General features: G+C 35.2%; 1 protein-coding gene and 1 long non-coding RNA gene across 14 annotated transcripts in view; one reads left to right on the top strand and one right to left on the bottom strand.

Annotated features, from left to right (window-relative positions):
* Window positions 1-26,249, bottom strand: part of LOC141378551 (uncharacterized) — a 102,353-nt gene extending 76,104 nt beyond the window's left edge. For 3 of the 13 annotated variants that reach the window (XR_012393326.1, XR_012393328.1, XR_012393327.1), the window contains exons 1-5: window positions 26,123-26,249; window positions 12,698-12,763; window positions 12,339-12,557; window positions 7,878-8,070; window positions 7,416-7,562 (exon numbers count right to left, since the gene is read on the bottom strand). This is a non-coding gene — a long non-coding RNA (uncharacterized lncRNA). Of the gene's footprint in view, window positions 1-7,415; window positions 7,563-7,877; window positions 8,071-9,903; window positions 11,260-12,338; window positions 12,558-12,697; window positions 12,764-26,105 lie in introns of those variants that run through there. The other 10 variants (XR_012393331.1, XR_012393329.1, XR_012393334.1 and 7 more) reach the window with 6 other exon arrangements.
* cyp26c1 (cytochrome P450, family 26, subfamily C, polypeptide 1) lies at window positions 4,492-16,978 on the top strand. The gene is given in 7 exon segments (NM_001029951.2): window positions 4,492-4,544; window positions 5,215-5,562; window positions 7,359-7,583; window positions 7,741-8,016; window positions 9,751-9,906; window positions 12,359-12,784; window positions 14,418-16,978. Coding segments are annotated over 6 exon segments (1,665 nt in total). The 5' UTR covers window positions 4,492-4,544; window positions 5,215-5,358; the 3' UTR covers window positions 14,796-16,978.
* Window positions 26,250-27,432: the final 1,183 nt, after the last annotated feature.

Genomic DNA, 27,432 nt, shown 5'->3' with positions numbered 1-27,432 from the left:
CTCATTCATTCATTCATTCATTTTCTTTTCAGTTTATTACCTTTATTAATCAGGGGTCACCACAGTGGAATGAACCGCCAACTTATCCAGCACGTTTTATGCAGCAGATGCCCTTCCAGCTGCAACCCATCTCTGGGAAACACCCATACACACTCATTTACAGTTGTTATACGAACAATTTAGCTAACCCAATTCAGCTGTACTGCATGTCTTTGGACTGTGGGGGAAACCAAAGCACCCGGAGAAAACCCAAGCGAACATGGGGAGAACATGCAAACTACATACAGAAACGCCAACTGACCCAGCTGAGAATCGAACCAGCGACATTGTTGCTGTGAGGCAACAGCAATACCTACTGAGCAATTTGTATACTACGCACGGTTTAAACGATTAATAATTAGAGTTTACCCATTTTTTTTACAGTTCAATGTTATCAGCATTATATTTAATCTGTATCAACACTGTGAAATTTTATAAAGACAGATTTTAACTATTAAATGCATCATTATGCAAACACATGAGCAGATTTCCACACCATAACTATTCAGAGTTGCAAAAGAGAATCTTGATATTGTTCAGCTTTTTCAGCTGGTGAGCAAAACACTGATAGTCAACAGATAAAGAGTGTGAGCATTTAAAGAGACAGACAGCAAAACTTCAGCACACTCTTAGAGTAAACAGAACATTATTGTATGTCGGTGCGGACAATAATTTTGTTACTGTATTTTTATTTATAATTTATAATTATTTTGTACTGTAATCCACTTAATATTTTTAACGGTGTAAAAACCATCAAGATCTTAGGCTGTTGTTAACTGTTGACAACATGTTGCTACGGTGATGCTAAGGAATTCTGAGCCACTTTTTACGCATTTCAACTGCTAAATATTCAATATTTTTTACTTTTACTTACAAAACAAAAACTCTCAATGTGCAATGTAAAAGTCACAGAATTAGATTTGCACAACAGAAGTAGCCCACCTCAAAATTTAACAAATGTGCGGGTGTGTAACCCTACTGAAAAAAAAACTGCTTAAACCAGCCTATAGGCTGGTTGGCTGGTTTTAGCTGGTGAACCAGGCTGGTTTTAGAGGGGTTTTGACCATTTCCAGGTTTCCAGCCTTTTCCAGCCTGGTCTTAGCTGTTCAGGCTCGGAGATGACCAGTTAAAACCAGTATGTCCAGCCAGCCAGCTAAAACCAGGCTGGTCAAGCTGGTTTTAGCTTGATTTAGCTGGTCATTTTTCAGCCCGACCAGCTAAGTCCAGGCTGGACATCGCTGGAAACCAGCCTGGAAATGGCCAAAATCCCTATAAAACCAGGCTGGTCGACCAGCTAATACCAGCCAACCAGCCTAGGCTGGTTTAAGCTGGATTTTTCAGCAGGGAAATGTCTGAAAAAGCAGAACATAGGTTTAATTTGTCACGAAGAGTTTGTCTGAACAGAAGAAAGGAAAATTTTTTCAACTCATCACCTCAACAGCCAAAGTGAAACAATCCTCCAAATGTGTGTCATTACACAACAATGATCAAAGATGACTCTGATATTAAAGATCAGCATTGTCATTAAAGGCGCTAAAACACTCGTGTCTCATGTCTTTTAATGCGAAAGATCTACGCAACCATATTATGGCCTGTCAACATCAACAGTTTTATGTTTCATGATAATTAAGATGAATTCCACACAGACACACTGTAAAATTCCATCCTAATGCATCTGGTGGTGTGATGTGGTTTTGCTAACTTGTTTGATGATGTCATCAGTCAGGATCTGAGAGGTTATAGGTAAGTTACATACACAAGTTATGGAAACAAATGACATATGCTGTAGCTATCAAATTATGGCAAATTGAAGTTACGTTTATGTGCAACTAAATGGAGTAGATGTACAGTATAAGTTTTAAACTGATACTGAATAATATATTGTCATTAAGCAGATGCTTTTGTCCAAAGCAACTTACAATTGAGGAGACATTCAGCATTTCAATAGGAAGAGGCAATACACACAATATGTGCTTATTATATAAAAGAATTGTTTGTGCTTATAGTGCTAGAGGAAGGAGGGAAGTGGGTTTTTTTTTGTTTGTTTTTTTAGAGAGAAAGAGGTTTCTACAGGTGGTTTGTCAAGCCCACTCACCTGTGTGAATCTCACGTCATAACTGTACAATATATACATACATATGCAGGGCCATAGCCAGGGGGGTTCAGGAGGTTTGAAAGAAAGTTCTTCAGACAAATTGCAGAATTTAGCCCCTATATGAGCTCATTTGTCCCATTTTTGACAGTATGCCATCATAAATTGTGAAAACAGTCAATAGAAGAAGACTTTAAAAAATAACCAATAAAATAACCGATAAAAGAAGACTTTTATTATTTAAATGGACTGAGAAAATGAGATCCAAAACTTTACGTTTATGTTATTATTAATCACCTAATGCTGCATGCTGTAAGAATTACATTTATTCTTTTTAGGAATCCCCAATATTTTGTAATATAGAGTATCAGAATGTTTACATTTGTTTGTGTGTATATGGCAGATTACAGATATATGTGAGAGAAGATCTGGCCATGAGTGTGTGACTATGCAACAAGCCCCTGCATGTCTTTAACCTGACTTTGAGCTTTAGTTGGTATTCTTGGTCTCTGCTGTTAAAATTAATAACGGGATTTGTTCAGCCACCCCAGACAGGGAATGTCTTCTACACCTCTCCATCTCCTGCCCTCTCTCACATTGTACATAGTTCAAACATCTGAGATTAGTCATAAATAAAAATGAAAAACTGTCACCTGCAGCATCTTCTAACCTGATTTAAACATACAGGATGGACAAAATCCACATTACAAAACTTAGTCCAAAACTTACACACTAATGTCCACACTAATGTCCACACTAACTTAACTCACTAACACACACACACACACACACACACACACACACACACACACAATCTATACACAAATATATATGTATATATACATACATACATACATACATACATACATACATACATATACATACATACATACATACATACACATATATACTTTTAATGAAATAAAACGCTGTCTATGTGAATTTGTGATATTGATGATTTGTCTTTTTTGCATTAAGTAATTTGCAATTGTATTAACAATGTGCTTGCTGGTTACTCTTTTTACATACAGGCACTTTTTTTTTCTTTTAAAAATGGGCATCCTCTTTTTTTCAGGCACAAATATCAAAATGACTTTTGAAATTAATTTTTTTTTTTTTTTAACAGTATTTCCTTTAATATTTTTCTGCATTTTGACTGGAACGAAAGCAGTTTTAAAAATGTTTAAAAACCATTTTAAGGTCAAAATTAAAAAAAAAAAATTCAAAAGTGTAAGAAATTGGAAAAATATCCAATATCATGCCAGATTATGTCAATTTGCCTAGTCAACATAATAACCAAGTTAAGTCTTTGAATTGCACTTTAAGCTGAACACTAGTGTTCAAAATACGAAGAATATGTTACGATAAAATATGAACAAAATAAATTAGTTATAAGAAGTTTGGGAAACATTTAAAAAAAAATTCACAGGAGGGCTTACAATTTTGACTTAATGTAGCCTATAGAAACATTACATTTTACTACAACAGCTAAAATAATATAACATTAAGCAAATCCCAGCATTTGTTTTATTTTTATTTATCCTTAGCAAGTTGTCCATCAATATTGCCATACAAAACTTATTGTAAATTGCTAACGAAATTATTTGTAATGTAAAATCCTGATTATTACAAACAGGCTATATATATTATAGAAAAAAATATTAGCTTTTGTTTAAAATGTTGAGCACAGTTCGTTTATCTCACCGCAAAAACAGAATTGTTGCGCTCAACCAACTGCGATCAGAACATCATTAACATTCTTTTTAAAATGCGTACTAAAACCCATAATCCATAGACGGGTTAAACGAATGTGTTTTTTTTTTTTTTTTTTTTTTTTTTTGGAAAAAGTAAATGCGTCTTCTCTATCAAAATGTACACCGTTATCATATTTTTTGCCTATTCTTTAAAAAAAATTGCTCTCATTGTGCGTTTATGGTTTTTACGCACAGAAGAAAGTTTTTATTTCCAAATTTAAATAAATAAATATATATTTTACACAAATTATAAGCTAATATTTTATGTAAACATTATAAGCAAAAAAAGGCTTGCTTTGATCGTAATAAATGAAAACGTGACGACAAAAGGATCGAATAGAATCTCAATGAGGAAATGGTTAAGCAACCAGTAAAACCCCAAACAATCTCTCTCTCGCTCACTCACTCACTCCCTCTGTTGCTTTTTCTTTCTTTCTGATTCCCTCTGAATAACCTACGATCGTTTCCCATCCTCTGTGATCCATCCACGACCTTTTCAACTATGAGAGAAAAAAACTGCTCACACGTCACTGGTGAAGGTGGATCATAATATGTGCCAATACCTATAAAGCTCGAGCGCGCGAGATGCACTGAAGACTCATATAGCTCACCTAACAGAGACAGAATCTGAAAGGGGATATTTTTACAGTCGTGCTGAGGTGAGTAAACATTCATTGTCTGACACTGTTTCACCTGTAAGTCACCTTTAGCTCTGTAATTGAGATGATGTGATTCTAGACTGCTGATTGCAGCTGCAAATCTGACAGAGACTGATTTTTGTTACACTCTTAAATTGAGACTCTGTAACTGATATTAGGTGTAGTTAGATCATTATCAAGAGTCGGTTTCCAAAAGCATATATTTTAGGATTAAAAACAAAATTCTGAAGCTCAGTTTCCGTATATTCGAATAAAAGTTGAATAAAAAAACTAAGGCACAGCATTTTTAAATTGAATTTCTGTAGCCTGCTATAAATGTGCTATTCAATATACAGACTGAATGGGGTTTACTTACGTTTAAATGTTTGAGAGGAGAGATTTTCTGCATTACGCACATATTAGTGCTTGTTAATTTCCAAACTTCCCGTTATCAAGTTCGTTAGTGTGGCTGAAAGCAGGACTGTCCTTAAAGTTGCACCCCAAGAAATCGTGGATAAACTCGAATGAAAGACATGCCAGCGCATGCAACTTGTAAAACTGTTTGGAATAGTTGTCAGTTTCTTGGCTTTCTCTGTGAAGTTGGAGAGACTGGATGCAGAGTAGATCCCCCTTTTCCCCTCATGATTCACTGTAGGGTGAATGTAAAGTTGTATTCCTATTCTATTTCCAGATATTCGAGGAGCGCGTAAAGAGAGCTTCTTGCGTATTGCACAACTTCTGGAGGCGCTCCATCCCGCAGATCATAACTGGAACAACACGCACAGGCGCACGTGGATTCTGTTCTTTCTCTTTTGGCTTTTGATCATCGTTCGAGATGTTCGGGCACGATTTCTGCCTCGTGTCCGCTTTGCTTTCGGTTGCCGATGCCGTCTTACCGACAGTGCTGCTGCTCGCGGTCTCGCGGCTGCTTTGGGAGTTCAGGTGGAGCATCACCCGGGACAAGACGTGTAAACTCCCACTCCCGCAGGGATCCATGGGCTGGCCGCTGGTCGGAGAAACTTTCCACTGGCTTTTCCAGGTAAGACTTTAAAACTCTTGTCGGTTTCTAACAGTTCTGAGCTGTTTTTATAATAATAATAATAATAATAATCTTTTGACTTTATGATTAGATTTTTGTTCTGAAAGTAACACTATTACAAACCAGTTTTGAAATAGAGCCCATAATAGGCTATATTGTGATAATGTTACATTATAATACATTTTTTGAGTAAAATATATTCTGAATTAGGCCTATATTATATTTTATATTTTAATTGGCTAGTAAGTGCAGCTAACAGGGAAAGTATGCTTATAAACGTTCTATAAAGGCTACAGGAATGTTACTTAAATGAAAAGCAAACAAAAAGTGATTCAGGAATAATTAATGTGTCGGTGTTATTTGGATAAGGGATTCACAAAGATAAACAACAAAATCGTAAGGCCAAGGCACTCGAAAAGTAAATGAAAAGTGCCTTGAACTTATGTATTTGTTGTTAATAAAAATGTTATTAAAATTGAAATGTTCTAATGACGTTATTAATAGCCTATTCAAATAGCTTTAAAGTAAAAAAAAAAAAAAAAATAAAGTGTTAAAATCAGTCAGTTATTTACTTTTTTACAGCGCGGTCATCATTACTACAAAAGATGCAACTTTGTAATGAAAATCATCTTGCTAAAAAAGTGTTTTTGGCGCCCCTAGCGCATTAAGTTAACTGAACAAAATAACTATTAAAATTGCATTCAAGCCATATTAAAATATCTCCTGTGTTTATGCCATAAGCTATGTCAGGGTATATGGGTCTAAAATTGCGTTATAAACAAATATGGAAAAGTAATTTTTGTAAAAAATAAATAAATAAATAAATAAATGTGGATGGATGGATGGATGGATGGATGGATGGATGGATGGATGGATGGATGGATGGATGGATGGATGGATGGATGGATGGATGGATGGATGGATGGATGGATGGATGGATGGATGGATGGATGGATGGATGGATGGATGGATGGATGGATGGATGGATGGATGGATGGATGGATGGATGGATGGATGGATGGATAGATAGATAGATAGATAGATAGATAGATAGATAGATAGATAGATAGATAGATAGATAGATAGATAGATAGATAGATATATGTTTTCATAATTTCCGCACAGTGGAACATTTTATTCAGCATTCTGTTATTTCACTGAGAAAAGGACTTTTTTCCAAACCACAATTTTTCATTCAGTTTTTGCATTATATGCTACCCCGGAGTGTTTTATTTAGAATTTTCTGTTAAGAAAATTTTTTTCCATACTAATTTAATTTAATTTTCCATACTCTTTCAGTTTTATTTCTAGTTTATGTAGGCCTTTACACCGGAATGCTTTATGTTATATTTTACATGCTATTTTAGCATATAATTTAAAAGGTAAAGAGTCTAACCTTTGCTGTTTGCTTCATCTTTATAGTTTATTAGTGATTTATGCATTACATTTCTGATTACCCAAACAATGTTGTTTTTAATGAAATATGAGACATATACGGTAACTTCTCTGATTTTGGCTGCAATGTAATGATGTGCACCTTTTGTGAAGTGAATTGAACATATGAACTAGTTCATCTACCATACAAATGCACACACAAAAATATTCTCTGGCATGTGTTAAATTAGTGAGGATTTAATTCTTCATGTAGTTAAAAACAGATATTTCACCTTGATTTCATGCACAGTTGCGGAACTGAACAATTTGTTTTTAGAGCATGTAAAATAAAACTGCTATACACTACCTTACAGTCACAAAAGTCTGAATAGTCCTGCTCAAACTCTGTTATGTTGTGACAGGGTTCCAGCTTTCACATCTCAAGACGAGAGAAACATGGAAATGTTTTTAAAACTCACCTTTTGGGCAAACCTCTCATCCGAGTGACCGGTGCAGAAAACATCCGGAAGATTCTGCTGGGTGAACATACGGTGGTCTGCACACAGTGGCCCCAGAGCACAAGAATCATCCTGGGACCCAACACTCTAGTAAACTCAGTTGGAGATCTGCACAAGAGGAAAAGAAAAGTAAGTTGAACATATTTATTAATATCTCTACAGCAATAAATATCTTCTTGATTTTAGTGTCTTTGAGCTGTCAAAAAAAAAACATTTCATTTCCAGCCATCACTCTTGCAATGAATAGTTATCCATTTGATTCATGAATTTATTATTTGCTTGATAGGTCCTTGCTAAAGTGTTTAGTCGTGGGGCGCTGGAGGCATATCTTACTCGCCTTCAAGATGTCGTCAAGTCTGAAATTGCTAAGTGGTGCACTGAGACCGGGTCTGTGGAGGTTTACACCGCTGCCAAGTCACTCACCTTCCGCATCGCCGTGCGAGTCCTGCTGGGTCTGCACCTGGAGGAGCAGCAAATCACTTATCTCTCCAAAACCTTCGAGCAGCTCATGAATAATCTCTTCTCTCTTCCTATTGACACTCCTGTTAGCGGCCTGCGCAAGGTGAGGATAACCGTAGTTTCAGCCTTCCCTTACAAAATTTATAGGACAGATCACCTAAAAATGAAAATTTACACACAATTTACTCTCCCTCAACTCGTTCCAAACCTTTATGAGTTGTTGTTGTTGTTAAACAGAGAAGACAGTATTTTGAAAATGTTGGAAACTGGTAGCCACTGACATACATAGGCAAAATAAATACTATGGAAGTCAATGGTTAACAGGTTCCAACATTCTATAAAATGGCTTCCTTTGAGTTCATCAAAAGAAAGAAACAGATTTGAAACAAGTGGAGGAGGAGTAAATGATCACTGGGAACTGTTTAACTCTTTAATTCCAACCATCAAAATTGTGATAGTGCTTTCTTATTTTTGGAATCTCTGAAATGATTGGTGTTAATATGTTTGATCTAGAAATATACAATTTGAGTTGCCCTCAATTGATAAATGTATGGTCCAGTTTTTTTGATACACTCAAGAAAGCTATTAACATAAATCTAGACCCTAACCCCTCGACAGCCCCTTTTGGTATTTCAGAGAGAGTTGACTTGACTGTTGCATCTCGCCAGGTCATTACTTTTTCTACGCTTTTAGCTAGACGAGACATTCGTATAAATTGAAAACAGGTACTTCCTCCATCACATGACATGTGGATCCAAGAAATCTTTAGCTGGATAAAACTTGAGAAGTTAAAATGCTTACTTGCAGGATCTCTCAAATCTTTTTACAAAACCTGGAGCCCTGTTTTAGACTACATCAAAGGCTTAGCCTGTTCAGTTGATATCAACTCTAATAGACAGTTGAGAGAAAATAGAAAATACTGACTCCTTAATTCAAAACGTGTCTTTTTTTGCTCTTCTGTTGTAATCTTGCTATTTATAAATATATATTTTTTTTCATCCTTAATTATTATTACTTTTTTATATATTTTTTTCTCTCAGAGGATATGTTTGTTTTTAATTCAATTTAAACTGTATTTTATTTTGAGGGATGCTGGGTAAATGAGAAAAATTAGACAGTCTGTAATTTATCCTATGTTGTATTGTATACAACTATGTATGGTCTTGTGAAACACCAAAAAAAGAAAGAAAAAAAATACAATATACAGCTGTATGTTGTTATATACAAAATACAAGTACAATTTAGATAAAAATGTATATTTAAAACAATATCACATGACAAAATTGTCACTATTATACAACTGAATAACAATGCAGTTCTGACTATGCTGTTTCTCAATGATTACTACTCTGACCAAGTATAAAACTTAATTTATCCAACATAATATAAAAGAAGACATGGTGTTTGTGTGTTAGGGAAGGGTGAGGATTAACGCTCATGTACTTAAATTGCAAGATAGATTTATCAAGAAAGTAAATGACATATTTAGATCAATGTATACATAAACAGTCACACTTTACAAAAGTTCATTAGTTAATGTTAGTACTGACATGAACTAATAATGAACAATACTTAGTTCAACATTTACTAATGCATTATTAACATCAAAAATCATGCTTGTTAACATTAGTTAATGGACTGAGTTAACATGAACTAACAAGGAACAATTCAGATGTATCACTACTGTAATAAATCTATTGTTTATTGTTTGTTCGAGTTAGTGAATACATTAACTAATACAACCTTATTGTAAAGTGTTACAAAGTAAATAATGTTAAAATCTTGGTTGCTTTGAAAATGGTTTAGGTATGACCCCAGTCTGTTTGATTTATTCTAGGGAATCAGAGCTCGTGAGATTCTGCACTCTGCCATGGAGAAGATCATAGAGGAGAAGCTGAAAAAACAGCAAGCCAGCGATTACTGCGATGCTTTTGACTACATGCTGAGCAGTGCGAGGGAAAATGACTATGAACTTACAATGCAAGAACTCAAGGTAAACCTTAAGACGCCAAATCTAAAAATATTGTGTGCTAGCTTTTTACTACACCCAGTTTTATAATGACTATAATGTCTTTCACTGAAATATGCATAGATACCAAAAATCTTGTCAGGCATATTTTAAGCAAGAACCATTGAATGGATATTAAACAATGCTATTTAAGGATCACAGTGCAGCCCCAAAACTCTAATTTATGGTCATTTTAAATGCCAATTTTATTTGTCATTATTCTTCAAAGCACTAAGCTTTACCCATTTGTTAGCAAAAAGTCCCTAAAGGGATAGTTCACCCAAAACTGAAAATTATGTCATATTTTTCTTTTACTCCACTTGTTCCAAACCATTTTTTTCTGTTGAACACAAAATAAGATATTCTGATGAATGTAGGTAACCAGTAGCCTTTAATTTTCATACTGTGGATGTTGATGGTTTTCGGTTTCCAAAATGTTTTCAACATAAAAAAATAACCACTTGAGGGTGAGTAAATGCTGAATAAAAGTTTACTTTTGGGTGAACAATCCATTTAATTATTGAAATATAAAACAGACTTGCATGATCACTTATTATTTTATAGATTTAATTAGGAATCAATATTCTTGCTCAGAATTAACATGCTTTATTTAGCATCCTTTATGTTCAGCTAAATGATAACGAAACATTCTTTGACCAAATATGTTAATATTATATTTTCTCAAAGGTTATTCAAAATGTGACCATGAACCAAAACAATCAGTCATGAGACAATTTTTCAAAATTGAGATTTATACATATATACTCATTAATAAATAAGCTTTGCATTTATGTATGGCTTGTTAGTATAAACAAATTGATGGCAGAGATACAAATATTTCAATATCTGGAATCTGAGGCTTCAAACAAAATCTAAATACTGAGAAAATTGGCAATAAAATTGTCTAAATTAAGTTCTTGGCCATGCATATTACAAATAAACAAATGTGTTTTATTATATTTAGAGTAAGACATTTACAAAATATCTTCTTGGAATGGCGACACGGTCGTTCAGTGGCTAGCACAGCAAGAAGGTTGCTGGTTTGAGTCCCAGCTAGGTCAGTTGGCATTTGTGTGTAGAGTTGGCATGTTCTCTCCGTGTTTGTGTTGGTTACCTCCGAGTGCTCTGGTTTCTCCTACAGTCCAAAGGCATGTGGTATAGGTGAACTGAATAAACTAAATTAGCCATAGTGTTTGTGCGTTAATTTCTGTGAATGCGTGTATGGAGGTTTCCCAGTACTGCGTTGCAGCTGGAAGGGCATCCTCTGTGTAAAACATAGCTGGATAAGTTGATGGTTCAATCCGCTGTGGCGACCCCCGATTAAGAAAGGGACTAAAGCTGAAGGAAAATGAATGAATGAATGAATGAATGAATGAATGAATGATCTTCTTGGAACATGATCTTTGTTTAAAACTATTATAAAACAAATTTTTGGCATAAAAGAAAAATCGGTAACACAATGTCATGATTGTGAATGAGATTTATGCATGCTTATCACCACTGTCATTAAGTGCCATCTACTCAGTAATGACATTGTTTGTTATGACAACTTGACAAACAAATATATCACACCCTGTTTTTGTCTTTGTCATGACAACTAGACTTTACCAAGAAAACAAAACTCCTAAATCTGTCATAAACATGATTATTATGAAGACATTATATGTGATCAATTTTATAACAGTCATTGATATTTTTATTTATCTCAACTACAGTGGTGCAAGCTAAATTTGTGATTAAAATGTCATTAAATATTAATGATGCTGTTAAAAATTACTACTTTTTCATTAATTAATTCATTCATTCATTCATTCATTCATTTTCCTTTGGCTTAATCCCTTTAATCATCAGGGGTCGCCACAGTGGTATGAACCCCCAACTTATCTAGCATATGTTTTGCACAGCGTATGCCCTTCCACTTGCAACACAGTACTGGGAAACACCCATACACACTCATTCACACACATACCCTACGAGCAATTTAGCTTAATTCACCTACAGCGCATGTCTTTGGACTGTGGGGAAAATCAGACCACCAGGAGCAAACTTTCGCCAACACGATGAGAACATGCAAACTCCACAAAGATATACCAACTGACTCAGCCGGTACTCAAAAAAGCGACCTTCTTGCTGTGAGGCCCCAGTGCTAACCACTGAGCCACCATGTCACCTGATTACTTTTTTAAAGAGACATTTTAATGACAAAAACAGTTTGTTCTACTGAAAATGTGATCAGAAAAATATTGATGACACAATTATAATGCCTCATGAAAATCATGTTTATTATAGGGGGCTAATAATCCAGGAGGGCTAATAATTATGACTTCAACTGTATTGCCATGTAACTTAAGAGATAAGGGTCAATTATTAAGTCCGGCAAACTGAAATATTTGCATTTTATTTGAATTTAGACTTACGAAATTAAAATGCATTGCAGGAAACGGCAGTTGAGTTAATCTTCGCTGCCCACTCGACGACGGCCAGCGCTTCAACATCCCTGATCATGCAGCTGCTGCGTCATCCAGACGTGAGCGAACGAGCCAGAGCAGAGCTGGAGAGCGAGGGCTTGATCACTGATGGCCATGGACACTGCCGCTCTCGATGCAATGGGAATGCCATCAGTGAAGAAGGTGAAGCTGCGGAGAAGAGCACCAGCGACCGGAGATCAGCGATCAATAAAGCAACTTATTTTGAAGCAGGAGACATGGAGGAGGGCCGTCGCTCTCGGACCCACGTCCCTTACCTGAGCTTGGAGAAACTGAGTCAACTTTCATACCTGGACTGCGTGGTCAAAGAGGTGCTTCGGTTCCTCCCACCGGTGTCTGGAGGATACAGGACAGTTCTGCAAACATTTGAACTGAACGTGAGTGGCTTTTTAGAACATTTACACAGATGCATTTTTAAATGCATTAAATTTAATGTTGCTGAGGAATCTTTATGGGTCTATATTGTTTTAAAAACAGATTATAAAATCATGATATTTTACACATTGAACGAAAACTAAACATTTTTCTAAAAATAAAAACTAAAAATTTTGGTTGCCAGTAATACTGTAAAATTTACAGTGTGCTTGTAAATTTTACAGTATTACAAAAACTAAATTAAAATGCATTTCAGGAAGAGGCAGTTCAGTTGATCTTCGCTGCCCTCTCTTAAATTTTACAGTATTACAGGCAAAATTTACATGCACACTCTAAATTAACATTTACAACTGTGCTGTTCATTTACAGTCCACTTTAGTGTGCATTTCATTGATGAAAAATTCTAGTCATAATTTTTGTGGCAAACAAGTTTCTACAGATGAAAACTAAATAAAAATTAAGTGATGATATCTACAACTATAATAAAAATATACTCACATTTTGTAGACTAATAAAAATGAGATGAGAATGTGATTGGGGGCGTTTTCTATGAAAAATATCCAATGAGTATCAATTTTGGTGTGTGATGCATGAGGCACACACACATTTGAAAAGTAACTGATCCACAGTAGACGCAGGATGCTGTTACAACATCCTAAGACTAGAGTAGATTTAGTCGACTAAAACTAAAACGATTAAGAAGATTAAAATAAAAAAGATTAACCAAATTTGCCAGTAATACTGTCAATTTTACAGCAATTGTATGATGTATGAATAATAAACATCATTATCAATAAGCTGTAGATAAAAATATGGATTGTTATTATTATTATTATTATTATTATGGATTTAGCTGAGAATTTTGGCATTCAATTGTGTAACTTATTTATTAACTGAAGTCTAGTGTGAATGAAAAATAGGAATGCAAAACTAATAATCATCATTATTGTTTGCTGCTTTTAAAAAATAAATGGAAGAAAGAATATTGTAATTTTCTTGAGCACTGAATAATCAAAGGCTCATATTAGTCATTTTATATTGGGCACAATTATGGTTAATATTATTATTAATTTAGAATATTACAAATCTAATTTTAGAAATGATACAATTGTCATATAGTAATTTTAACTGCTAATTTTATGTTACATTACAATTTAAAATTGTATCAATTATACATCATAATACCCTGAAAAATCAATATGATCATTTTATGTTGCCGATAAAAAAAATTATTGTGAAATGTCACTACACTCTCAGAAATAAAGGTACGCGAGCTGTCACTGGTGTGGTACCTTTTAAAAAAAGGTTCAAATGTGTACCTAAAAGGTCTATAATATCTTAAAGGTACATATTAGTACCATAAAAAATACAAAAAAAGTCCCTCTTAAAATGTTTAGGTACTAATATATACTTTTGAGGTACCAATATGGACCCTTCAAGTACATATGTGTACCTTTTGAAAAGGTGCACCCCAGTGACAGCTCAGCTACCTTCATTTCTGAGAGTGTATGTGTGTGTGTGTTTGTATATATATATATATATATATATATATATATATATATATATATATATATATATATATATATATATATACACATGTCTAATATAAAAATTCCTTATGCTTTGTATCTGCAGGGTTATCAGATCCCGAAGGGCTGGAGCGTCATGTACAGCATCCGCGACACACACGAGACGGCAGAAGCTTATCAAAACCCGGAGTTTTTTGACCCAGACCGTTTCTGTGTGGGCCGAGAAGAAAGTAAAAGCGAGCGTTTTAGTTACGTGCCTTTCGGAGGCGGTGTGAGGAGATGCATCGGCCGAGAGCTGGCTTTGATTGTGCTCAAAACTCTGGCGGTGGAGCTACTGGCCACAGCGGACTGCACTCTGGCAACCCAAACATATCCAAGGATGCAGACGGTACCAATTGTGCATCCGGTCAATGGACTGCATGTGTTTTTTAACTACAGAACCCAAGGGATTGAGAGAAACCGGAGGGAGTCCACGCACATATAAGCAAATAAATAAATAAATAAATACATTACAAATATCAAGTAGACACTGTACCACTTAGGACACTTATGCACAACCATCAGACTGCCTTTGGAAACATAATGCTGGAATCATGCAGTTTTCTTTCTGGTGTTTATGTAAAGCAAAAACACCTGGAAATCTGACAGAGTTGGGTTAAAAATTATGGAGCCAGATCAGTCTCAAAAATCATTCATTTTTCTTTAGCTTAGTCTTCATTTTAGAAGTTGCCACAGTGGAATGAACCACCAACTATTCCAGCATATGTTTTTTTTTGTTTTTTTGTTTTTTTAACGCAGTGGATGCTCTTGCAGCTGCAACCCCGTACTGGGAAACACCCATACACACATACTCATACACTCCGAACGATTTAGCTTATTATGTCTTTTTAGACTGTGGTGGAAACCGGAGCACCCGTAGGAAACCCAAGCCTACACTGGGAGAACATGCAAACTCCATGCAAAAATGCCAACTGGTCCAACCGGGACTCGAACCAGCAACCTTCCTGCTGTGAGGCGGCAGCGCTAACCACTAAGCCGCCCTCCTCAAAAATAATACAATTACAAAATACACATTTCACATTTACAAAAAAATTATTTGTAAATTCAAACACAATTCATGAATGCACAAATCCAATTTGTAAATTCAATACAATTCATAAAAACATGCCAATCCAATTATTAAATTCAAAACACTTAAATACCCTAATCTAATTCATAAATTCAAAACAGTTTAAAAAATGTGCAAATTCGTTAAACACAATTCATGAATACGTAAATCCTTTTCGCAATTCAAAACACAATTAATAAATGCACAAATCTAATTGGTAAATTCAAAACACAATTCATAAATGTGCAAATGCAATTCCCAAACTCAAAACAATTCATAAATACACAATCCAATTTGTAAATTCAAAACACAAATTCAAATCATAAACTCAAAATAATTCATAAACGCGCAAATCAAATTCGTAAATTCAAAACACAATTCATAAAGGTACAAATCCAATTCGTGAATTAAAAATATAATTAATGAAAAAAATTTATGTAAATCCTATTCGTAGTTCAAAACACAATTCATAAATGTGCAAATCTAATTGGTAAATTCAAAACACAATTCATAAATGCGCAAATGCAATCGCAAACTCAAAACACAATTCGTAAATACGCAAATCCAATATGTACATTCAAAACACAATGCATAAATTCAAATTACAGTACAATATATAAATGCACACGAGTAATTTATTTGGGGAAATATTTATGATTTTACATGTAAATTTACACATTGTGTTTTGAATTTACGAACTGGATTTTTGTGAATTTAAATGTGAATTGCATTATGCATGTACGAGCTTGATTTTTGCAAATGTATTATTTCTGAGACTGATCTGGCTCCATAAAAAATTGGCTGATCATTAGAAAATGCTAAGCCTTCACTTCATTTTAGTGAACTTGTAGAAAGGGTAAATATCCACCAAGATTCATGAAAAAGTAACTTAAGCCTATGTAAAATGCAAACAAAGCTGTCGTATTACCAAGCCATTTTGATGTGCATGAGAACATCTTAAAAAAAAAAAAGAGGGAAAAAAAAGAATAGAAACGCGTTTAATTCATTTGTTTCATCTCAGCCTTGTATGTGATAAACAAAACCTGTTTTTTTTTTTGTTGTTTTTTTAAATGAAGTAGGAACGCAAATAAGCTCTATTTATATGTATATTTCTCAAGTGTATAGGAATAGCTCAGTAAATAAGAAATAATATTATGCCACTTTCAAATTTCTAGGCCACTGTACTATAAAAATGTACCGTTCTAGTACTTACAGGAGTTAAATATTGCTTAAAACCACATAAATAGAGGAGACTAATGCATAGCGATTGGTGTTTATTATGAATGTAAGCTGTGAAAAATGATCCTTGCGCTGTGAACTGGGGGATCGGTTTAAATACAGGGAAGGAGAAAACGAGCAGCACTTTTTCTCCAAATTAGGAGTGTATGTACTTGTTTTGTCAATAATTGTGTGTAAGTTGTAGTTCCTGTACTCATGTTTGTCTTGTCGAACAGTGCTCGTGTTAATTTTATATCTTTTATGGTATCTATTTTGAAAGCTCTGCTATAATGTTTATAATGGTTCTGTTCAATAAAGATATTTAAATGTGTTTATTTGCACATTGTTTAGTGTGAGCGTATTTTTTGGGGGAAAATACATATTTCTTTGGTGATTTATTTAACTCATAGATTCCAGATATTTCAATAGTTGTGTTTCTGCCATATTGATCAATCAATGAAAATGAATAGTATGGTGATGATGATGATGATGATGATGATGATGATGATGATGAAAGCCTTTATTTGTCACATACACTGTTACATGCAGTGAAAATTTGACCCCTCCGACCATACACAAACATCACTCATTTCAGGGGAAGTCGAGAACCATAGAAGAGTAAATAAGATGCATGAGGGAAAAACAATCAATTGAAAACACATTTATTCAGATTTTCACATTTCAATTTGTAATTATTGTACACTTATGGCTGGGTTTGGAGTCCAGGGACATGGGGGGTATATTACAGAAACTAAACTAATTTAAAAATTTTATCCTACTGTATCTGTTTGGTAACCATAGTCATTTCAGTTAATTTCATGGTCATTTTAATTTTAGACCAAATTTAGGACAAAAGCTCTTATTAAACAGCATGTCCTGGGGTGTTGGGACATTACAGAAGCATCTTAAGTGAAGTATTCTAAACTAATTTCAAGAGAAGAACATGATATGATTGATCGCGGATGGTCTTCCATCCGTAATCAGCAGTAACCCAATCATATTGATTGAAGCCTACTATAGACAGATTTCATGCGGCCGCCATTTTAAAAGTGAAATTGAGGCTGCGGTGGGAAGAAACCTGTAAACATCGCCTGAGTCATACTGGACCTGGCTGTATATCTTATCAGCGAAGAGAAAGTGACACAAATGTGTAATTTCACCGCCTTCCAAGTGACCGGAAGGTCCGTTCTCAATGCAGTGAAAATAAAAAGGGATATCGGACCTCTTTTTTAGTGAAGTTAAGGGAAATGGCACTAGTTATTAGCTAACATTTTCTTTCCCAAACACACGTTTTAGATGCCATTTATCAAACTCAAGTTAATGAACTGATTATTCCACTATATTAGACTTGTCACGATACTGAATTTCCGTACTGAAATTTACTTTAAAAAAAAAACTCAATTTCCCGTTAACATTTAATCACTGCTGAGCTCATTCTTAAACGGCACTGATTTGCCGTTGTATTCATCAGTGCTCAGCAGAAATGACTGTGATTGGCCGTAAAGGTCATCAGTTTAAGGTCATCTCTCCCGGGACAGCATGCCAAACCTGCTAATAGCGTCAAGCAATATTAAAGTCCTCTTGAACCTAACAAAGAATCCTAAAAAATCTCTCAACTTAAGGGCAACCCAAAAGCTTATAATTAAAATGTTTAACAACATCGTTGAAAATCAAGAACAAAATTGTTTGAAGGATCCTGAATGTTTCCATGACGAAATACTGACAGCCGTGCAACATGATGTTAGCACAGGAACTGCAACCAGCATTACAGAAACCATCAAAGTGTCATGATTCCAGAAGCATTACCAGTTATAAGGCAAGGGAGTAATGCCTCAAGCTTTTTTTTTTTAAATTGGCAACTCAATTAGCACTCATTAGCAACCTGTGCAGTGCTGGTTGTTTTGTAACAACCCTGAGAGTGGATTTTCGAACTTGATGACAAGGTTTCCTAACTAAAGATAAAAAATTATTTTGTAAGAATGGATATAAATGCCAAATCAAGTGAAAATGTGCTTCATAACTTCATTTTCGTGCAAATTGGAGAAATTACAACATCCTAAATAAGGCCTTAGACAAGAAATGTTCTGTAATATGCCGCCAGGGTTCCATTAAATACGTTATGATAAAATAATATATGCCTTCAGTGATTTCCTGAAGATAAATACCAAAAAATAGCACAACTGGAATAACTACAGCAGTCTTGATCGTCTGATCTTATATGAAGCAAGAGATCGCAATTACATATGATGATGTTTGCAGGTGCTGTAGAACTGTCCCAATTCTTAGGGGTAAATTCTGAAGCCCTTTCCCATAACCCTCGGTTGTAAGGACCAAAGGGAAGGAAAAGGGGTAGGGGTACAAAAATAGAATTGGGATTGGGCCTATATGACGTACTTTGATTTTACAAATTTATTTATTTTACTATTTATACAGCACAATGCTTAAGTAACTGTCTAAAGTATGTGAATCTAATAAGACATGCAACTGGCTGTCTGATGTGAAGCATACATGTGGCCATAATTTTTACGCAGCTTTGTTTCAGCATCGCAACCTGTACTGTGAAAGAGCGCTAACTCTAAAAGTTGCGTTTATAATAACCCAAAGTTAAGCACTGGTGAAAAGCCCAAAACAGTCTTTCCATCAGAAGGAAAATGTTAAAGGTGCTTTATGCAAGTTTGACACCCAGGGGTTAATGTATTGCATTCCTGGATCAAAACAAACACAAGCGCACGTTGCCAGATTCAGGACGAACAGGAGCGAGTCTAATGTTCAAGCCTAAAGGCTGATTTAAACTGTGTTCCATGAAAGGTAAACCATTGTGAAATAAAGGTTTATAATAATAATAATAATAATAATAATAATAATAATATATGCTCTGCATATATATATATATATATATATATATATATATATATATATATATATATATATATATATATATATATATATATATATATATATATATATATATATATATATATATTATTACTATTATTATTATTATTATTATTATAAACCTTTATTTCACAGTGGTTTACCTTTCATGGAACACAATATAAATTAGCCTATATATAAATATATATATAAATATATATATAAATATATATATATATATATAAATAAATGTCAAAAGAGATGCCAGGGGTTTAAGTGTGGAAGTGCCTGCAAAATAACTTTATCAGTTCATTTATTTACATTAAAAAAATTGTATTGCATTGTAAAAGTACTCTCAAAAAGCTATAGCCTAGGTATCTCCTATACTTTGGTGAACACAGTCTAAAATGAAAATGAAATGAGATTTTATTAAATAAAACTGACTGTTACTGCACTATCTAGTAAGTGGGTCTCATAGGGAGTAGATGAGCATTAGAATGTTACTTTAAACATTTAACACTATACTACGCTCTAGACAGAACATGAAGGACAAGACTGTATAGTGTTTCTATAGGCAGAGCAGCGGCTGAGTCAACCAACAGCAGACATCCAGCCTCTCTTGTCAATACAAACCATTTGAAAGATTTTAAGGTCACCGAGCAAAAGAGGGTGCAGCTTACACACATGTGAACATAACACTGAAAAACAAATCTGTCATGAACAGACACACACACGCGCACACGCGCACACGCGCACACACACACACACACACACACACACACACACACACACACACACACACACACACACACACACAGTTAAGACTAACAGCCTAAGGGGACAAAGACATGCCAGGAGGAGAATATACAGTAATTGTAAAGGGTGGTAGAGAAATTAGAATGAATAGGATAGAAGGTGGAGAAACGGGGAGTGATGAAAGAGAGAGACAGGTATGGATAGACATAGTGGAAAACATAGGCAAACAAATGCATGAAGTTGAAGTTATTGTCATGAAATTCTAAAGGAACTCTAATGGCAATTTTTCTATTATTTGTAACCAGTTCCAAAGAAAATAAATAGGGCTGCACAACATATCGTTTCAGCATCGATATTGCATTGTATGCAATCCACATCGCTTCTTGTGAAAGGGTCCATTAGCTTTAGCATGCATGTTATTGAGATATTGGATGCTTATTAGTACTTATAAAATTATAGTCTGATCGTATTCTACATCCCTAACCCAATGTCTAAACTACTTTAATGTCTAATAAGTAGCAAATTAGATGTTTTTTAAAGTAAAAGGTAATAGTTAATGGTTTGCTAATAGCGAGAAGATAACATTAAAATAAAAGTGTGACTATAAATTCTTTCCAAATAGTGCTATCCAATCATTTAGTAAAATTGTAGATACAGTACATTGCAATATACTTGTATAGATCCAAAAGAATTTGTTAAAACAATTAATCTGAATATAAAATAAATAAATAAATAAAAACTTATTAGCCCAAACAAATAATGGGATGGGGTAATAGGCCCTGTTGACCAAAACAGAACTTTTGGGAGATTTTAATTTATAATTTTAATTATAGTAGCTATTTTTTAATAATAATGTTTTAGGTGGTTTTATCCATGTTTTTATAGGACAGTGAAGATCTACAGACAGGAAAGTATGGGGAGCAGAGTTAGGGAAATGATCGCCAAAGGACCTCAGAACTCAGGTCGCTGTGAGCACCTCTGTGCTATGTGTCGACACACTAACCACTAGGTTATTGGTGCACACAATAAAGTAGATATAGTAGATATTTTTTGGTGCCAAAGTTGAACTTGTGAAATTGTATCATCTTAAAATCCTTTATTTGATAACTACTTTTTGCAAATAACACATTATCTGCTCTGCTGAAGTCAATGTTAACAGTTTTCCCTCATTCTCTTTTAACTTGTTTGATCTAACAATCAAATTTCCATTGAGATGAATGCACTATCATCCTATATTTCTCTCTACATTGTTAGTATCTGCCCTTAAGGCAGGATCATTGTTCAGCTGAACTTCTGAACCGGATTAGTTTTTGTGTATGCGTGTATACATAATGTCACACCTTCAATCATCAGACTGCCAGCGGGATAAACAACATGATTTGTAATTGCCAATGACTTAAACACAGTGAAATCGAGACTGGTAAGGTTACTATCAGACATCTGAAATAACCAAATCAGTATATGGGTTGATGAAGAGTTCAGGTGTCAAAATCTCAGTAAACCCTTTTGAGCATGAACATCAGCCCCTAACAGGTAGAGTATGATCTGAAGTGTTTGTAAGAGGATCAGTCATGGTGGAAACTGTGAACGCAATGTGTCATGACCTCTACTGGCAGCATCAGTGTGTGTTGGAATGCAGAAACAGCAGCTGGTGTCTACACTGTAATTACAGCGCAGAGCAACACATGCTTCCTGACACACACACACACACACCTTTAACCTATACTCACAGTCTCACACAACCTCTCTGAAGTCAGAATTCACAAAACAAGAGCAAAGGTGAGAGACACATTGTAAATTATTTATCTGCCTTTATATAATTTATCCAATAGAGTTTATATATGCAGACTGCAGTTATATTTGATTATATTATTCATATTCTGTACCGGAAAAATACTGTTACTAACTGTTAGACTAGTCTGTTTGATACCTCAAAAGCTAAAAAGCACGGTTTAATTTAGTACCATCTTAGCTATATTATATTCATTTGTAATGTTGCTTGTAGATATTTTTTTTTATTTATTTACCTGCTTTGTTTTTTACTAGACAAATCATATACTGAACCACACTGAAACCGTGACCCTAAAACTATGATATGAACATGTAGATTCTGATAGACTGACCAACTGAGATGATAGATAGAGAGACAGAGACAGACAGAACGACCTAGACAGACAGATAGATCAACCTAGTTAGACAGATCAAGCTAGACAGATAGACAGACAGACAGACAGAGATAGATAGACAGACAGACAGACAGACAGACAGACAGACAGACAGATCGACCCAGATAGACAGATCAAACTAGACAGACAGACAGACCGACTGACCTAGATTGACAGATCAAGCTAGACAGACAGACAGACAGACCCAGATACACAGATAGACAGACAGAGAGACAGACAGACAGACCTAGATACACAGACAGACAGACAGACAGATCAAGCTAGACAGACAGACCGACCAAACTAGATTGGCAGTTTAGGCTAGACAGACAGACAGACAGACAGACCTAGATACAGGCAGACAGACAGACAGACAGACAGACAGACAGACCTAGATACAGACTGACAGACAGAACTAGATAGGCAGATCAAGACAGACAAACAGTTAGACTGACCTAGATACACAGAAAGACAGACAGACGAACAGACAGACAGACAGACATGGGCTCTCTCTGTAAGCACATTTAAGTGGAAAAGTGCTTGATGACATCCAGACTTCTTAAGAATGAGGATATCACCTCACCTTGCTGCTTACTGCAACTTCAAATGACTTCAGATCACATAATTTCCTGTTGGTCTTTGGCACATGATCATTCTCACCTCAGGATAACGTGTTATTGCCTACTGTACTTCCTTCAGGGGGATATTCATTCATGAAGCAAATATGAGGGGAAACATCCAACAGACTGTGATGGAACTTGTTGTTGACCAAAGTTGACTGAATTTGAGTTATACAACTAATTTTCTCACGGCCTTGGGTTAATCACAGTAAACGGCAGTGCTGCATATTTTAAAGTCACATTCATCAAATACAGATGCTGGGTGAGTTTTCAGGGTTCACCGAGAGGGTGATTGACATGCTTTAATAAAGAAGAATCAGTTTAGTGATAATGCTACACCCACTGTCAGCACATCTGCATGAGCGTTTGATGGTGCAAAAATGCTTATGAATGAAAGGGTTCAGCTTGACTGAGCGTCTACAGCATCGCAGGGAGGACTTTTTGCTGTTGAAATTGAATGGGATTACAAATAAAGTACAGTGGCATCTCAATTCACAAATCTGTCATCAAATTAGATGGTCCTCAGTGATACTGTCTCAACTGATTTGTAATCAAAAAGCTTTTTAAGTGACATTAAAGTTTGGCCATTTGCTTTGCATATAATAAATGCGTATTTGCAAGCTTTTCTAAATATTATTCTGAATTAGTTCCTCCTTTCCTTGTAACACCCTAAAGTTGGCATGAAATTTAAGATTGCCATTTTTTCTCATATCATGGAGGCATACACCCAATGGGCTATATGCACATAGACTTTTAATTCCCAGTCTATCCATTACAAAATTACACTTTAAAAAAAAAAATCAGCAATCTTCACTGCCTGTTATATATACGATATGAGGTGGGTCTCAGATCAAACAAGAAGCCCTCCATTAAAATCCATTTTCCCCTGCCATGTCTTTAAAATAGGAGTTTATTTTACCCAGATATTTTCAATCGAATTTCTGCGCTAGCCTGTTGCTTTTGAAATCGCTAGTGATTACAACGGTCTTTCATCTTGTTTTACGCTTGAACAACTTAATGAATATATTGTAATTACATTACAACATCAATGCTGTAAAAACAACCTTGTGAAATTGAAAATAGTCAAATTAAGCTTTCACCGGAAGTTTATCATTGGCTTTAAAACTCTAGCTGTGCATACAGCCTATTGAAATAATCTTGAAATTTAAAACAAAACAAAAAAGTAGGGCTGTACATGATTTCATCCTTTGGGAACTGATTGGATCGTTGGAAGATAGGCGATTATGAAGATTGCTAACATCATGGAGGAAGATGGACAATGGACAAAAGCATGGCATAAATTAGACATGCACGGATAGCACTGCCCTAAGGACATTACATGTGACCAGAAAAGAAGAAATTTCCTTTTGAGGGGAGAGGGAAGGTAATGGTAATTTATTAAACTTTCATTTTTGCAAAAATACAAAAAAAAGGCAATTTAGATTTCATGCCAACACACCTGAACAAAATAATCAACGTTTTTTTCAAGGGCATGATGTTGGAAAAATCTAGCATTGCGATATTTCTTTATTTTGTGATATATATTGCAAAATGAATACAGTTTCACCAGATAACTTGAATATCTCTATTTGGAAAGAATTTATATTGTTAGATCAATTTGATGATTCTGCAGTGGGAGTGCATCTCCATAAATCCAACAAACAATGTATAAACTTTTTGGGGTTACCTGACATGTTTTCGATGAGGTCTGTGTTATTTGCAGTGCATTTATGTATTTTCAAGCATAACAATCCATAAATACAATCAAGATAAAGATACAATTCAAAAAGTGTTTTATCGTTTTGTGAGTCTAAGGCCGTACTCAGACTATGTACAATTGTCTTGAACCGGGCCAAAGCACGCTTGTCCCCCCTTCCGTCTCCCCCGACGGCCCACGCTTATATCACTTTCGGGCCTGGGCACGCTTACGTCATCGATGATGTGATGTTCAGTAAGCTCTCTCGCTCAGCACAGTGGAGATTTCTTTATATCGCAGTGAAATATTTCGCCAAACAGATCAGCCACTTTTGATGCTCATAAACAATTATAAAGTCCTCGTGCTGCAGGTATTAGGAGGTTTGCTAAAGGTGCAGCTGTCGTGCAGTGAAGGGTTAGCGTCTTTAATAAACTATGACAGCTTGCGTTAATTGAACAGTAAGAATGATTAATAAATCAATATGAAACAGTCCCTTAAAAGTAACGTCTCATATCCAGTTTCGGCTTCAGGCGCAATTTGCACTAACACTACAAGCGTACCGCGCCAAAGCCCAAGTGAACAGCGCTCTGGCACACCTCTTCCGACCGAGCCAGGGCGGGCCAAGTGAACCACGCCTGAGCTCGATTCAGAGCACTCACACTTCTCAAACGATCTAGGGAACTGGGTTGGGCACGTTCGGATAGCGTAGTGCAAGTATGCTAACTGAATGATAAAAATAAAGTAATTCAATAAAATTAATCGCTGCTAAAGTTACAAATGCTGAAACGGTATTGTGCAGCCCTAGATCTTCCCATACACACTAGAAACATTTTCTTTCTTCTTCTTAGATTTTTTCACATATATGCCTTACCATTAGAATAGTTAAAATACTCACACCTGGAGGGCAAGCAAGCTTATTATGCACCTGCGACAGTTTCCAAAAAAGTAGACTTCAGCAAAAAAGTATTCTAACATAAAATGAGAGAGAGGAAAATACAAGTTCCAATGATTTCCACCACAAATACCAAAACAAAGCATCAGCTGTTAATCATTAAAAATAAGCTATAATTTGTAGGCCTATTTTGTGACATTCAAATAGGATTTTGAGATTCATGGCACCATTGGAAAGCAACGAAATGGCAATATTTTGCTAACGTAATATTTTAGCAAGGTAACAAACAAAAATCATACAAGAAAAAGATTTTAACTAACACATTAAGTTCTTTGTTTGAAAAACCAAACATTCATTCGCAACAAAGTAACTTAATGTACCCTTGAAATGTTATCCTAATTTCTTTTTTTTTTTTTATAACTAATATTTTTTTTAAGAAGTGCACAAATCTTAAAAACAACTCACTGATGTCACTCACTTACGTTGACCGTTACAAGATGGCGGAATCGAGTGGTTCATCGTGGTACCTGTTTGGGCTGTCTGTAGCTGACTCTCATTTCAGAGGCTGCATCCTAAAGGTATCATGTTATCCTGAAGGTAACCGAAAACAGCGACCCGTGTGGTGTGTGACTCATTTCCGGTGATCGCCGGGTATTCAAGCAAGAGTTATGATTGGCTGTTGATATGAATATTTAATAAGATTTTAATAATAAGAAAATGTTATTCCTAGTTTCTGTCTCGGCACAAAATTGAAAATGTTCTTTTATTACGTTGTACGCAAGCTCAGAAACGCTTGTGTTGACGAAAATAATTGTTGGGGAAAACACTAAATTAAATATCCGGTGTATACAGATTTTTAGGTTAGCGTTAAATGGTAAAATTAGTTTTACTCTAAGTGTTGATGATATATCTGTAGGCTACATTAAAACAGCATAATAGGCTAATAAATTAAATTGTGTTTAGGCTACTATTAAAATAAAATGTTACAACATTTCAGAGCATTAGTAAGTAAGCACCAGATGAATTACATCCTTTATTCCGAAGCCATTGTTTTCACAGGTCCTTTTGCTTATTTATACAGACAAAACCAGTAGGCCTGCAGTGTGGCCTGCAGCAACAATCCTGCAAGTTCAGTCTCAGGTCATATTGTTCTATAATTTTCCAGAAATCTGGCTTCCTCCTCAGGCTTCATACCTGTGTTGATGGCTCACCTCACAACACTGTCTTCCCACACCCACATAGAATCACAATGACCTGATATTGAACCGAAGGTACTTTTCTGCACCAGGTGTGTGACAGTTGTTGTGCTTTCCCAATGTGATCATATGCTCTAGGCAGGAAAGTGACATCACTCCAGCGTATCTCTCTTTACATAAATAAGTACCAGTGGTGTTTATAATAATGATGATTTGTGGGAAAACTGTTTTCAGAAACAGAATTTGGTTTATACATTAGGAATCCTTGCACATGAAGCAACAAAAAATAAATTAGCTTTTCCTTGATTTATTATTATAGAATACATATAGAATTTTAGTTAAGTCTGGCCTACTATTAATATTGAGTATGCTTATGACACAGTTCTATATGTGTATGCGGAAAACAACTGGCGGCAAATTATTTAACTGAGGCATTGGTTCATGTCTCTGATTGGTTTTGTGACTCGTATCTTAATTTGAATAAAGGAAAATCTGTTTGTAAGTTTTTCTCACAATCACTGACAGTTCTCCATCATCCTGATGTACTTGTTTAAGAAGAAAAACTCAGGGTTGTCTCTGATTTGAAATATATAGGT

Source organism: Danio rerio, chromosome 17, assembly GCF_049306965.1.
Source record: "Danio rerio strain Tuebingen ecotype United States chromosome 17, GRCz12tu, whole genome shotgun sequence".
Classification (NCBI taxonomy): Eukaryota; Metazoa; Chordata; class Actinopteri; order Cypriniformes; family Danionidae; genus Danio; species Danio rerio.
This window is presented reverse-complemented; position numbering and strand designations above follow the sequence as displayed.